This window comes from Hyaena hyaena, unplaced genomic scaffold, assembly GCF_003009895.1.
Source record: "Hyaena hyaena isolate Hyena2069 unplaced genomic scaffold, ASM300989v1 scaffold_157, whole genome shotgun sequence".
In the NCBI taxonomy this organism is placed as follows: Eukaryota; Metazoa; Chordata; class Mammalia; order Carnivora; family Hyaenidae; genus Hyaena; species Hyaena hyaena.
The window spans coordinates 1,725,876-1,740,628 of record NW_024080789.1 but is presented as its reverse complement, the minus strand read 5'-3'; the positions used below and the strand labels follow the sequence as shown (position 1 = coordinate 1,740,628).

The 14,753-nt window shown below is 46.6% G+C and overlaps 1 protein-coding gene across 1 annotated transcript in view; it reads right to left on the bottom strand.

The window, feature by feature from the left end:
• Positions 1-14,753, bottom strand: part of PDE6A (phosphodiesterase 6A) — a 61,231-nt gene that overhangs the window by 3,880 nt on the left and 42,598 nt on the right. Inside the window, exons 15-19 of the mRNA XM_039239468.1 lie at positions 13,172-13,259; positions 12,904-13,004; positions 12,364-12,471; positions 1,513-1,576; positions 1,162-1,236 (exon numbers count right to left, since the gene is read on the bottom strand). Of these exons, the coding sequence (XP_039095399.1) occupies positions 1,162-1,236; positions 1,513-1,576; positions 12,364-12,471; positions 12,904-13,004; positions 13,172-13,259 (436 nt within the window). The remainder of the gene's footprint in view (positions 1-1,161; positions 1,237-1,512; positions 1,577-12,363; positions 12,472-12,903; positions 13,005-13,171; positions 13,260-14,753) is intronic.

Genomic DNA, 14,753 nt, shown 5'->3' with positions numbered 1-14,753 from the left:
AACCTAATTATTTGTTTCACTCCATCGGGGAAAATAAACAGAGATTGAGGATGAGATGATCTTAAAGAATAATTACTAATTATGTGAGCATAGTAATAGAATTGTGTGTGTGTGTGTGTGTGTGTGTGTGTGTGTATGCCCGCCTGCACACCGAGTGTGAGTTTCTTATCTCTCGGAGAGGCATACTAAAGTATTTGTTGGAGAAATGATAACATCTGGAATTTACTTTAAAATATTTTAGCCAAAAGATAAGAAAATGCCTGTGGCTGGTGGGGATAGATGACACAGGAACGGGCCAACTGTCACTGGCAGTTGAATCCACCTGATGAGGACCCTAGAGATCCTTCACTGGTCTCTTTACATGCTAAAACGTGGAAAAGAAAGAAGAGAGATCCAAATCCTTGGCCCCCTGCTATGCAGGTTGGGACGCTCCCTGCCTGCCTGCACAGGGCTTGCACACCCCTCACCACCTGTACTTACCCTCGGTCCCTGCCCCAGCCTCCTGTGGGTGCCCCAGCATGCCCTCTGCACTGCCACAGGCTTCACCTGCCCCATCTCCATCAATGGCTGTCCCCAGAATGTCTCTCCCTCCTACCCCGCCTCTACCTCCTAGCCCCACCCTCTCTCAGCTAACCCTCATGAGGCGCCCCATCTCAGGTGGGGAGCCCACTGACTGTCCCAGCCACGCCTGCTTTCCACATGGATGGGAGCTCAACTTGACCAGGTCTTCCCCCTGTACGCCCCATACTGTTAGAACAGGGCCTGGGAGGTGGCCCCCTAGACTGTTGGAAATGAAAGGCAATCTGCTTTGATGTCTGCTTGTCAATCTCCACCTAGCGGAGGGAGCCGGGATGTGCACATTAGAGCAGGGTTCTCGAGCTTTAGGGGGGCTTATTGTTTAGGAGGGCACATGTCTGCTGAGCCCGCCTCCAGAGTTTCTGCTTAGGTAAGTCTAGGGTGGGGACTGGGAATTTGCACCTCTGACATGTTCCCTAGTAATGAGGTTGATGGCAGCCTGGGGACCATGCTTTGAGAACCAGTGCATTAGGACAAGATCATCTCTATGGTAAGACCACACATGTCTGGGTCAGGGGTCACGTCTGTCTGTCAGGATGAGATCACATGAACCCACCATCACACGGACGTCCCATCCCTACTCACAATGGGATTTTGTTGCAGCACTGTGCGCTCCAGGTCGCCTTGTTCCCAGAACTCGGCAGCAACCAGCAGGGCAACCTGCAGTAGGCACCCCCCCCCCAAAGTCAAGCCCCAGCCCCCAGCCCCCTGCTCCCACCCCTCCTGGGGGCGTTTCCAGCTCAGCAAAGACTCAACCCCACCCCTGCCTCGCCACCCCCTTTGCTGTCATCACTGAAGAGGCACTAGTTGGTTTCCATGTCCTGGCAGAGGAGGATGAGATGCAGCAGGGTTGCCTCTGGAGCTGGAGTCCAAGCTGCCTCGGCTGCTGTTGTGATGCTGGGACTCCCGTCCCCTCAGGTCAGGAGGGCTCCATACCTTACTCTGTACCTCCCAGGGCTTGGTGATGGCTGAGAGATCGCAGGCGGTCATCATCATGGCCCTGGATGCAAAGACACCATCCTTTAGCCCAGAGAGATTTAAAGCTGCAAGTGCTGGTTAATTTCAACTCTCTCTCCTTCCTTTGCATGGGAGAGTGCTCCCGGGGCTCACTGGGAGTGAGGGGCTCACTTCTGCAGGGCATCTGGAGGGCAGGCTTTGAAGTCAGACACAGGTTAAAATCCTGCCTCTGTCAATTACCAAGAGCTTGGCATGGGGCAATCAAACCAACCTCTCTAAGCCTCAGTTTCCTTATCGGTAATAATAGTGGCACTTCCCTTGTGAAATGGGATCATATGTGTATAAATCTTAGCAGAGTGCCTGGACCCAGTGTGTGCATGATAGATACTGGTGATTATCATGAACATATATTGGGTTTTTATTATATGACACATACTGTTCTAGGCATTTTAAAACATCTGTTTCATTGAAATTCCAGCACCTCTTCAGAGTTCTTTCTCTCCTGTCTAGCAGAGACCGATGTTCCTCAACCTTTTTCTGGTCATCCTCCCCACCTTCCACATCAAAGAGCCTTTTCAGACATTACTTCTGTATTCCCTCCAGGAGGAAATGTTAAAACCACGGACACACTGTATATCTGTTCAGAGGGCCGCAGATCACTGTAATATCTAAGGGTTTTTGCTCCTGGGTGGGGTGATTATCACCCCCCATTAAAAATGCCCAATATAAGAAGTACCACATCAGTCATTTCAAGAAAGCCTTGCCTTAAGAAGAAGAGGGAAGGATTAGAGAAAAATAGGATTGAAAGGTAAACTCCTTGGGGCACCTGGGTGGCTCAGACGGTTAAGCGTCTGACTTCAGCTCAGGTCATGATCTCATGGTTTGTGAGTTCGAGCCCTGCATTGGGCTCTGTGCTGACAGCTCAGAACCTGGAGCCTGCTTCAGATTCTGTGTCTCCTTCTCTCTCTGCCCTTCTCCCACTCTCTCTCTCTCTCTCTCAAAAATAAATAAACATTAAAGAAGAAGAAGAACAAGAAGAAGAAAGATAAAGTCCTAAGGGAGTTTCACAATAGGAAGAAGTGAAGACAGGTACTTATATCTAGGTAGGGACCATATAAGACAGACAAGGAGGGAAAGGACAAAGCACTGGAGGAAGGTAGGAATTTGAGAAGGTGTTCCAGAGATGGGGGCAGACGGGCATGAACATCTGGGATGGGAATCCAGGACCATTACAAGATGTGGGTGTGGACCTTACAAGATGGGAAGTGTAAACGGTACACAATAAGCAACGGAGAGCTATTGAAGGCTGAGGGCCCATGGCCTCTTTAGAGCTGTGCTGTAGGCAAGCAGGTTGGCAGTGCCTGGAGGATGGAGCAGAAAGGAGAGGGTGGGAAGGGAGGAGGGCATCTGCGACAGCGATTCAAGCAGGTAGACAGGTGGGCGTGGTCTGCAGCAGTGCCCGCTGGCTGGGAAAGTGCGGGATTAACCCAATTTGGTGAGACTTGGTGGGCAGGGGTCAGGGAGAGGGGAGAAGGCTGGCACCCTTGCTATTTGGAGGATCTTACAATTAACCAGCTGTATCTGGCATATTTTACAGAAGCTGGTCTGGGAAGCCTTCAGAATTACTCATGGAACAATCTGATGTTTGTCAGAGGAGAGAGGGGGCTGATGGAATGGGTGAAAAAGGGTGAAGGCGAGTGGGAGATACAGGCCTCCAGTTAGGGAACGAATAAGCCATGGGGATGAAGGGGGCCGCATAGGGAATGTAGTCAATGGTATTGTAACAGTGTTGTATGGTGACAGACGGCACTACACTTGGAGCGAAGAGGGCATAATCTCTAGACTTGTCTAGACACCGGAAGCCAATGTAACATTGCGTGTCAACTGTACTTCAATAAAGAGTTATTCATGAAATATTAACAGTTTTAATTATCTTTCGTGAAGTAAGCCCTCAAAAATTCATAGAACCCTTTAAGTAATTAAGCTTTCAAAAATGCAGACATTCCTTTGAAACACCTTTAGACTTTTTAATAGCTTCAAAATATGTACCATATGCTTACTGTCAAGTGTCACGGACGTGTTATTATCAAATAAACCAAGCAAATGAATGTTGGGCCAACCACACGAGAGTCACTGGCTCCTTGTTGCCCATCAGTGTTCATATTTTCAGTCCACAGATGTGGCTTCACAAGAGAGCACGGGATGTTTATTTTCCTTAGCTGGAGAGGTCATGTGAATATCACTCCCACAGTTGGGGAAACATTTTTACAGGCAGAGATTGTGTGCCTGGGAACGGGGGAGTGGGGCAGTGAGGCCATTTGGGTGCCAGAGAAGCAAATCCAAAGCCTCGTGTCCTAAAGACAAGGTATTGCATTCACTTCGGCACCACCTCCTTAGGTGCTGTGTGGCCAAGGTGCTAGGCTAGGTACTGGACATCCAGAGAGGCAGGCAGAGAGCTTGCAATCACTCAGAGAACAGACAGCAAAAAACCATCATCACGAGATGCTAAGTGAAATGGCAGAAAGAAGTATAAGGTGTAAGAGGAAAAACAAATATCCAAAGGTGAGTGCCACTGGCTCAGCTCAGGGGGCACGCAAGAGGTGATGGTGGAGCAGGGCAGTGAGGGGTGCATAGGAGTTCGCCAAGAAAGGGAGCAGTGATGCGGTGGAGAGTCCGTGAGATTGCCACAGGGCGGAATGTCCTGTAGGAGGTAGTCCCCTGCTCCCCAGAAGGCAGGAAGCCTCCCTCTATCCACCCTGTGCTCGCATGCAGATGCCGGGCAGGGGCTGGTTCATAGCGTCCCTGCTCTGAGACCTTACAGACACGTTGGGGACTCACACACCTGCCACACAAATGAACGTGCAGGTGTAAACAAACAACTGCTCTGAAGGAAAGGAATTCTATTCTAGGAGAATAGGTCTGGAAGGTCAGGGAGGGCTTCCTCAAGGAGGTGACCCGAGAGCTGATGTCTGCAGGCAGCGTAGCTGCGACTCTGGCAAAGAAGTGGGTGCGCAAACACGTTCCGGGTGGAGAGAGCAGCCAGTGCAAAGGCCCTGGTGAAAGGAAGCCGGGAACATTCAAAGGGCTAGAAGGTGGGAGGAGCTCAAGAAGCAGCAGGAATGGGGGTAAGATGAGGCCCAAGAGACAGCAAGGGCAGGACTGCACAGCCTGGGCCGCGGCGAGGGACCAAGGGGGCGTCTTTGTGCCATGAGCAACAGGAAAGGCTGATAAACGGTGAAGCAATCAGATTTGCATTTTACAGGGATCGCTGTGGCTTTGGGGTGGAGAGGACAGGAAGGCAGCAGGACCCGCGTGGGAGATGGAGGCGGCGACAGAAGGAAGTGTCCAGATAAGGCATTCAAGAAGGAAACTCAACAGCGTATGGGGACAGATTAGACATGCAAAGTCCGGAAGAGGGAGGTGTCAGGATGGGGAGGGCAAAAGACAACGTGGCTACCTCGCAGAAGAGAGCACGAGTAAGTCACAAAGGCTTTGTGCAGCCTCAGGCTCTGGGTACGTGAGAGCCATCAGAGGAGGAGGGCGTTGAGTTGACGGGAGAGCCATCTATAAAATGTACGCAGAGCTTTGGAATCAGAGCAATTCCATCTCCCCTCTTAAGGTGACTTAATGTCTTTGAGCCTCTCTCTGCTCCTTTATAAAAGGAGATACATCGTATTAGATCGGATCACGAAATTCTGATTCTGTGGGTCAAAAACGATCAAAGCGCAGCGATTTCATACAGTTCGAGGGCATATATTCATCCTAGGGGTTACTGTGACCGTCGCATAAGACGACTCTAAGGCATACGGCGACCTCATCTTCATTACCCTCAGCTTTACCACATTAACCGTGTGCCAGGGTTGCCCAGGTGTGCGGGGCTGGCTGACGGAAAGCGGCTGAGCTCCTGCACCCCTGGTCCATCCTCAAGGCAAATGTCTCTTCCACTCACTCGTGCGGCCCTGTGGCCCTCCTCCCTGATCCTGGCTGCCCTCTGGAAGTATCCTAGCCAACCCAGCCCAGGTGTTCAGACACTCCTGGAATTGCACCTGGCCTGGAGGGTGTGGCCTGTGGGGGGGAAGGCCTGAGGAAGCCTGAGAAAGCTGTGGGTGTGAAGGAGAGGGGGAGGTGGAAGGTTCCAGTCCTTGGTCCTCCAGTAATGCACCTGTGACACTAGGTAAGTTGTGTAGTCTCTCCGATCCTCCCTCTCTCGTTTGTACAATGAGAGCTGGCTAACTTTTTCCATAAAGGGCCAGCTGGTACATAATTTTGGTTTGCAGACCACGTGGGCTGTATTTCAACTACTCAACTCTGGCATAGTGATGCAAATGCCGCCATAGGTAAGTAAAGGCAGAGGGCCTAGGGCCAGATACTTTAGGGGCTCATGAAGATGTTTGAATTTGAATTTCTTTTATTTTTAGAAGAAATTTTTAATGTTTATTTATTTTTTGAGGGAGAGAGAGATACAGACACAAGTTGGGGAGGGGCAGAGAGAGGCCTTGGGCACAGAGTCTTAAGCAGGCTCTAGGCTCTGAGCTGTCAGCACAGAGCCCGACACAGGACTCGAACTCATCAACTGCGAGATCATGACCTGAGCCGAAGTCAAACACTTAACCACTGAGCCACCCAGGTGCCCCTTATTTTAATTTCTTTTAAAGCCAGAGGAAAAAAAACCAATAATGCTAACTATGTTAAGAGTGAATTCAACCTGTATTATCTGTCTTTATACCAACAGAGTCATAAAATATCATTTTTTAAAAACTTATTTAAGGGCACCTGGGTGGCTCAGTTGGTTGAGCATCTGACTTTGGCTCAGGTCATGATCTCACGGTTCATAGGTTCGAGCCCCGTGTCGGGCTCTGTGCTGACAGCTAGCTTAGAGCCTGGAGCCTGCTTCAGATTCTGTATCTCCCTCTCTCTCTGACCGTCCCCTGCTCTTCGCTGTCTCTCTCTCTCTCTCTCAGAAATAAATAAAAACATTAAAAGAAAAAAAATTTTTAATTAAAAAAATAAAAACTTATTTTAAAAAATTTTTAAACATTTATTTTTGAGAGAGAGAGAGAGATAGACAGAGTGCAAGTGGGGAGGGAGACACAGAATCTGAAGCAGGCTCCAGGCTCTGAGCTGTTAAGCAGAGAGCCTGATCCAGGGCTCAAACTCATGGACCATGAGATCATGACCTGAGCCAAAGTCGGACACGTAACCGACTCAGCCACTCAGATGCCCCTTAAACACTTATTTTAACGGAGGAGGAAGCCACGGAGGCAAAAGTGTGTAGGGCCACCAAAGTCATAATGTGGCCTTCTGTGGAAAAAAAAATGTTATTTATGGGTTCTGAAATTTGAACCTCTTACAATTTTTATTTGTCAGGAAAATGGTCTTCTTCTTTTGATTCTTTTCCCCCGATCATTTAAACATGTACTAGGCACTTGAGCTCATGAGTGGAACGAAAGCTGGCGGCGGGTCTCACACCCCAGCACTAGAGTGGACCCCGAAGCCTTCCCAACTCATGGTTTGGTCAGGCTTTGAGCAGTGAACCCAGAAGTTAGGGGAAGAGGGAAAGGCTTTCATGAAGAATGGGCAGTCATAACCTCAGTCTAGAGTCACTTTAACACCTCGGCCCAAAGTAAACTTGCCCAAGTAGGGTGACCTAAGAACTAGCTATGCAGCTGGCGAAAATCAGTTGGTTTAGGATGTGTCAGGGGGTTAGGTGTGGACCTCAGACTAGATGGGGCAGGAGCACAGGAGCCCTCCGAGGTAATCAAATCACTTGCGGTGGGGGGGGTTGGGGGGCTTTTCCTCACAACAACCAGTTCTGACACCAACTTCGAGCCCTACAATTCAATTCTGACATGAACTGTCAGACTCCACACGGTTAAGGGCTCAGTCCCCACAAGACTGCCCTCACTTCAGAGGTCAGTCACAAGTATCAGGTCCCTAAGTTACTTACACGCTTCTGTCCAACTAGGGTGCAGCAATCAGGGGTTCCCCCAAATGCTGCCTTCAGATTCAAAAATCTGTTGGGACAGCTCACAAGACTCAGGGAAACTCTTTACTTACATTTACCAGTTTATGGTAAAGGATACACTTCCGGAATAGCCAATGGAAAAGAGGCATGAAAGAAGGTATGGGTGGGGGTGGGGCGCATGCAGAATTTCCACACCCTCTTCAGACATGTCACCCACCCATACCTCGATGTGTTCAGCAACCCCGTAGCTCTTTGCAGTCTTTTGTCTAGAGGTTTCTGGGAAGGTTTCTATCATGTAAGCACTGGCCATTGGTGACTAACTCCGTTTCCAGTCCCTCTGTTGTCCCCAGCGACTGGGGGTGGGGCTGAAATTTCCAAGCTTCTATTCACGGCTTGCTTGGTCTTTCTGGTGATCAGCCCCATCTTGAAGCTCTCCAGGAGCTCACCCACAGTCGCCTCATTAGAACAAAAGACACTCCTATCACTCTTACGGCTCAGAGAACTCCAGAATTTTAGAGCTCTCTGTCTGGGAACTGGGTACAAAGACACATACGTACATCTTCTCAAACTACAGTAAGCTCTCAACACCACTGCACGGTGTGGACAGTCCTGCCCAGCATCCATGCCCCAGCTCAGCCCCCGTGATAATCCATAGGGTAAGGTCATGAGGTAGGGTCCTTCACGCTCTTTGAGCAGATGAGGAAACTGAGGCACAGAGAGGTGAAATAACCTGCTCAAGGTCACACTAAGCAATAAACGAGAGAGCTGAGACTTGAACCCAGGCTGTCTGGTGCCAAAGCCCTTCCTTCGTGTAACAGCCACACGCTAGCCAGGTATGAAGCTCCAATTAGATGTCATTTATGGCCCCCAAGATTGCTTTAGAGCTGTGGGCTTTCAGTCAGGGACTAGTTTTGTCCCTTGGGGTTATTTGGAAATGTCCGGAGATATTTTTGAGAGTCACAGCTAAGGAGGAGATTGCTACAGGCATCTAGTAGAGAGACCAGGGATGCTTTAAACATCCCACAATGCACAGCTCTTCACAACGCAGAGCTGTCTCCAGACGTCAGTAGTGTTAACTAACCTTAAGGTTGAGCAACCCTGCTTTACAAGTCTTCAAACAGTGGCCATTGAGTGCCTACCTCAAGAATTTTGAAAACTGCTTACCTTATAAGGTGTTTTAAAGTTGATGACTATTTCATCACAAGCTTAAATGTTTGCCAAGGATCTAATTTACAACACATTATAAATACTGGCATTTTCAAATGAAATTGTTACATCATTCTTTAAATACAAAGGAATCTAAAAGGCATAGTAGTTTCGCAGCAGCCATCAGCCCAGATTCATTTAAAAATACACCAACAATGGGGCGCCTGGGTGGCTCAATTGGTTAAGCGGCCGACTTTGGCTCAGGTCATGATCTTGTGGTTCATGGGTTCAAGCCCCATGTCAGGCTCTGTGCTGACAGCTCAGAGCCTGGAGCTGCTTCAGATTCTGTGTCTCCCTATCTCTCTCTGCCCCTCACCCACTCGTGCTCTGCCTCTTTCTCTCAAAAGTAAACAATAAAACATTTTTAAAAATTTTTAGAAAATACACGAACAAGCTTTTCTTTAGGAGTCTGGAATTTTACATCCTTCCTTTCCATCATAAGCTTGTATTGCCACTTGGCTTCACTCACAGACTTTATCCTAATGTTTTATACAAGTGTGTATATGTCCATGTGTATATATGTAAGGGTATATGTGTATATGTGTATACCAATGAAAGACAAGCATGTAAATATGTAAAGTCTTTCACTGACCACCATTTCACACTTAATCTGCAACCAGATATGCCCGTTCACTGAAATGATATAACTGGAGATGTTTTCTTTGGCCATAGGCTTTCAATCAATTCAACAAAATATATTACCTGTTTTTTGAAATAATTACTAAATGCTCCATGTACTTGTTTTTGGGAAATTCATCTCTTAATGAGACAGGATGGGGCTATTTTTGAAAACTCAGTTAATGAATGAGTGTTTCTTATTGCTAGACTAATATAGGACTTAGCATGCGTTTTATGCCAATTTTTTTATTTTTATAGATGCAGGTAATTAGAAGCCGGGGGAATGGAAGTTTTGTTACAGGGATGTCACTCAATTCTTTCAGATCAACTGTGAAAAAAAGTATACTTTGATCAGTATTCTGAGTGGCCCATCACCTGACAATTCAATTAAGTTCTCCTTCATTTTTGTTTAAAGTAAACCCTAGAATCATTCACTTCCTCAATTTCTGGGAAGCATGCTATTAAGATTTCACTGAGGCTTCTTGTGTGCCTCTCTCTACACCACTGGCACTTTCTTCAAGGTGTTCTGGCTAAGCCAAGATTCTCAGAATGGGTGATGTCAATTAAAACATTATTAATTTAAATATATCTTCCAGGGTTATATTTTTTATAAAGTGCTTTTACCCTATAACAAGTTTGGATGTTCTCATCAAAACTTCGAAGCTGCAGATTTTGACTCGTTTAACTTAAGGAAATGTTTGCCGTGTAACAGCATTGGAAGGGCCCATCGGTTACTGTCCACTAAAGCAAGCAGATCAGACTTGTTTTTGTCAGAAAGAATCTGATTTTATTTTCCAAGCCCAATAAGCATGTTAGAATGCATAGCAGTGTCGCACATCTTATTTTTTATTCTTAATTCTAAGAAAGGTAGAGGCAGATAGATAGATTAGTATGTAGCTAGAACAGATAGATGATAGATAGATAGATAGATAGATAGATAGATAGATAGATAGATAGATAGATGATCGATAGGAAGTGGCACAGGTGAAACTAAGTGCTGCTATCATCAGTAGTTATAATTGATGCCCCTTTACCCTGATATCAGGGAGACATACTTGGACAGTGGCACATTCTCTGAAGGAAGTAAGATTGTTAAATAAAAAATGCCTTAGCTCCTGTTACCCCAGTATACAATCTAGGACCAAATTCTCTTTCTTTAATGCCTTTTTCTTTGCTATATATATATATAACAAATATATATATATATATATATATATATATATATATATATAACACACACACACACACACACACACACAATAGAGACAGACAGACAAGGAAGGCCTGACTTTATTTCATAAAGATGGAAAAGAGTAAGGGAACCGACAATGCCCCACCTCCTGTGCTTTCTCAGGAAGAAGACATTAAGAAAGGGTGCTGACTCCCTTGAGGCCATCAATGCCCCTGTGATTCTTGGAAGGCTTTGGGCTGGGGGTGGGGGTGGGAGTGGTACATGTACCTCAGTTTTAAGACTTTTAGTTAAAACTACCTTGGCTTTTGGAATGACTGAAATCCTGTCTCTGGTCTTTTTTTTTTTTTTTTTTTTTAAGAGAGATGAGTTGGGGAGGGGGACTGAGGGGCAGAGAGAGAGGGCATCTTAAGTAGGGGAACTCTATCCCATGACCCTGAGATCATGACCTGAGCTGAAATCAAGTTAGACACTTAACCGACTGAGCCACCCAGGTGCCACCTCCCTTTTAAAATATTATTATTATAATTTTTAATGTTTATTTTTGAGAGAAAGGGGGTAAGGGGTAGAGGGAGGGGGACAGAGGATCTGAAGCAGGCTCCACGCTGACAGCAGAGAGAACGAACTGGGGCTCAAACTCACAAACCTCGAGATCATGACCTGAGCTGAAGTTGGACACTTAACCGACGGAGCCACCCAGCGTCCCACCAGCCCCTTTTAAAAATAATTAATCACTGTATCTTAGAAATCCTCCCTATCATTCTTGGTAAAGTCTGTATGCCATCTCATTGTATATACACATCCCATGTGTGATTTATTCAAGCCTCATTTCCACAGAGGTATCTGGGGATAAAGCCTGATACTTGCTTGGGAACTGGTCAAGCCTTTGTCATCCCTGACCATCAATACTTAGCTAGGACTCATCACACGGGAGCCAGGGGACCGTTTGACTTGGGCCACATCATCACAAGGGGCCTCAAATTTACACTTCTCACCCCAACATCATTTGTGGCAAATCGCAGAGGCACACTGAGGGGACTGAAAGAAGATATTCATTAGGAAACTTAAATGTGAGTCCCATTACCAGACTTCATGCCAGCAAGTCACTATAAATTTAATATAAATCATATACCTGATTTGTGAAAAAGCAGAGCTATAGTGCAGGACATTGCCATGTATAAAGGAATGCAAAACAAAAACTTAAGCCTGCATATTTTGATTGACGCCTAGATATCACTCAGATCATCACTGGTATAATGCTTGTGTTTCATCCAAACCTTCAAAGTTATATCACTTTCCTACCAAAATTCTGACTTATGATAGAAACACTTCAACTCTGATGCTTTTGTTATACAGAGAAATAAAACAATAATATTTTGTTATAAAGCACAAAATCTTGTTAATAAAATACATTGTTTTGCATTTTAGTGCAAAAATTAAACATACACCATAATTTCTGCAAGTCTGTCTTGGCAAAGCTTCGTTTTTCCCCTCGGTTGGAGGTGACCGAAATGGCAAGTGGCCCAGGGTTCTCTTGACCCCAGGTCTTGCGGCCCTGATCCCACTTTAGGACACTGGACTTCAGAAAATCAGGGTTCAGGGCACCTGGGTGGCTTAGTCAGGTAAGGGTCCAACTTCCACTCGGGTCACGATCTCATGGCGGGTTAGTTTGAGCCGCGCATAGGCATCTCCGCTGTCTCTTTCAGATCATCCGTCTCCCCCTCTCTCTGCTCCTCCCCCCATCCCATGTGCACGTGCCTGCGAACGCTTTCGCTCTCTCTCAAAAATAGACATTTAAAAAAAAAAAAAAGAAAGAAAAGAAAATCAGGGTTTAAGCCCTGTCTTAACTCACATCACAATTTCCTTCCGTGTCTGCTCCAGCATCATGTACTGCGTCCACTCCTGTTCCGTTTCATACGTTTTAGACTGATCCACGATCTTTTGGAACATCGTCCTCTTCCTGCAAAACATGCCAGTTCGTTGAAGGAGCTCATCTCAGGATGTGGCAGCGCCCAGGCTTCCAACATGGGCTGTTTCAGACAGAGGCTTATTAAAACAAAGTAATTAACCAAAAAATAAATAAATAAATAAATAAAAAGGTTGAACGAACGAAGGCCTGAGAATCAACACCTAGGTTCTCACCCAGACTCTGTCACCAGTTTGTTTCCTGATATTACTCAGCAGATCTCTTCCCCTGGATTTCAGCGTCCCAGGGATACAATGAGGGTAATAATCTCTAACTCCCAGGGATGCACTCAGGGTTAATGCTCCACAGCGCAAGTGGTGCGCCCGGTGCACAGTGCATAATAAATCATTTGAAACTACGGTGTTTGTTACCATGACATTCATTGTTATTGTTATCCTTGTCCTTAAAATGGCAAGAAATACCAACTTGAAATACAGGGCGAGGTCCGTGGCGATGATCGCTATGTCCATCATGTGGATTGCATGCTCGTGCTGCCTACGATTGAGATTTTGAAAGATGTTCAGGCTCTAAAGAGACAATCATAGAAGAGATGTGAGAGGTGATGCTGGCAGGATGGCTGGGGAGCCACAGAGATGCCCCCCATCAGTGGGAAGAGTGCTGCCTGGGCACACTGAGGCTTCTTGTGAGATGGGGGCTCACGGCAGGCAACACAGAGGGCCCCCATCCATCCTACCTCATCTCTCAGCAATGTTTTGCCGAACTCCAAGTGGTGTCGTTCCAAGATGGAGGACCCATGGAGCTTAGCCAGTGGGTTCTGGGATCTGAATGGGAGAGAAAGAGGGAGAGACACATGCAGAGAGAGAATCAGCATGCAAGGGCCAAGACGGAAGTTAAACACCCCATCCAGTCCCGCCTCCTCCTAATTCTGCAGATGAAGAGGCTCATGGCCAGAAATGAGAAAGAGTTGGTCACACAGGGAGATAGTGGAGAACAAGACTAAACATCCGGTCTCCGGAGGCTCAGGCTTTGGCCTTCTCCACAGCTGATTCTGAGCCTCTTTCAGTTAGAGGCTATTGAATAGTGTGTGTCCCCAAAGCACAAACATATAGAATGCCCTGTGCAATTTCAGAGATTCATGGTTCCCTATAGTCATCCACGGGCATTTGTACCGGGCCATACTTTGGAGATCAACAGCCTCTGTGTGTGATATTTAAAGTCTTATGGGAAGTCATTGAATTCCCACAAGCAGTGTGTTTGTGCATATCTTTATTCATTAAATATTTGTTGAGTGCTTACTATGTGCAAGCACTGAGCTCAGTACTCAGCTTCTCGCCAGGTAAAATGTAAACACAATCTCTAGCCTCAGATCAGCATGTTCCAGTGCTTATTTGTGATTTATAGGCTGTGGGCCCTGGGCCAATCCTCAGTTTCCTCATCCATGATATGAGGATAACACTAGTCCCTGCTCTACCCAGCCTTCAAAGTGGTCATGAAGGTCCACCAATACTATGGTTCAAGACCATGTGTTGGAGGCTTTCTGGAATATAAGCTCTATGTGGACAGTGGCTATGTCTGTTCTCCTACCACGCTATACCTCCTTTGCCTACCTCCTAGGGCCTATCACACTCACATTAGGAGCATTGCAAACACAAAGCGAATGAATGAACGAGCGTTAGTTCATATTCACAACATGTGGCTTCAATTAGTTCAGCAGGTAGGGAAGGAGGAAAGGGAGGGAGTCTAATATATTGCCACTATAACAAATTACCACAAATTTACTGGCTTAAAACCATAACGATTTATTACCTTACAGCTCTGGAGTTCAGAGTCTAAGATGCATCCACAGAGCTCCGTTCCTTCCGGAGTCTCTAGGGCATAATCTGCTGCTCTTGCATCCTAGCTCGTAGAGGCCGCCTATGTGCCTTGGTTGTGGCCCATCATTCATCTCTCTGAGGAGAAGCATCCTCTCTCCTCTCTGACCTTTCATCTCCCTCTTACAAGGGCTTTTCTAACTACTGGGGTCACTGGGATAATCCAGGGTAATCCCTACATTTCGAGATCTTTAATCACATCTGTGAAGTCCCTTTTGAATATAAGGCAACATAGTCCCAGGATCCAGGCATTGGGGCATGGACATGTTTAGGGGCCATTATTCTGTCTATCACAGGAGTTCACTCGGACCCTCAGGGCAGGAGGAAGAAGGAAGCTATAAACTGTGGGACTTCCCCTTGGCCAATGAGTCAGGCTGTCTGAGAGCCTTTCACATCTGGGTAATGAATCCCAGGAGTGGGAGGTGGAGGGGGCAGGCAGTAAGG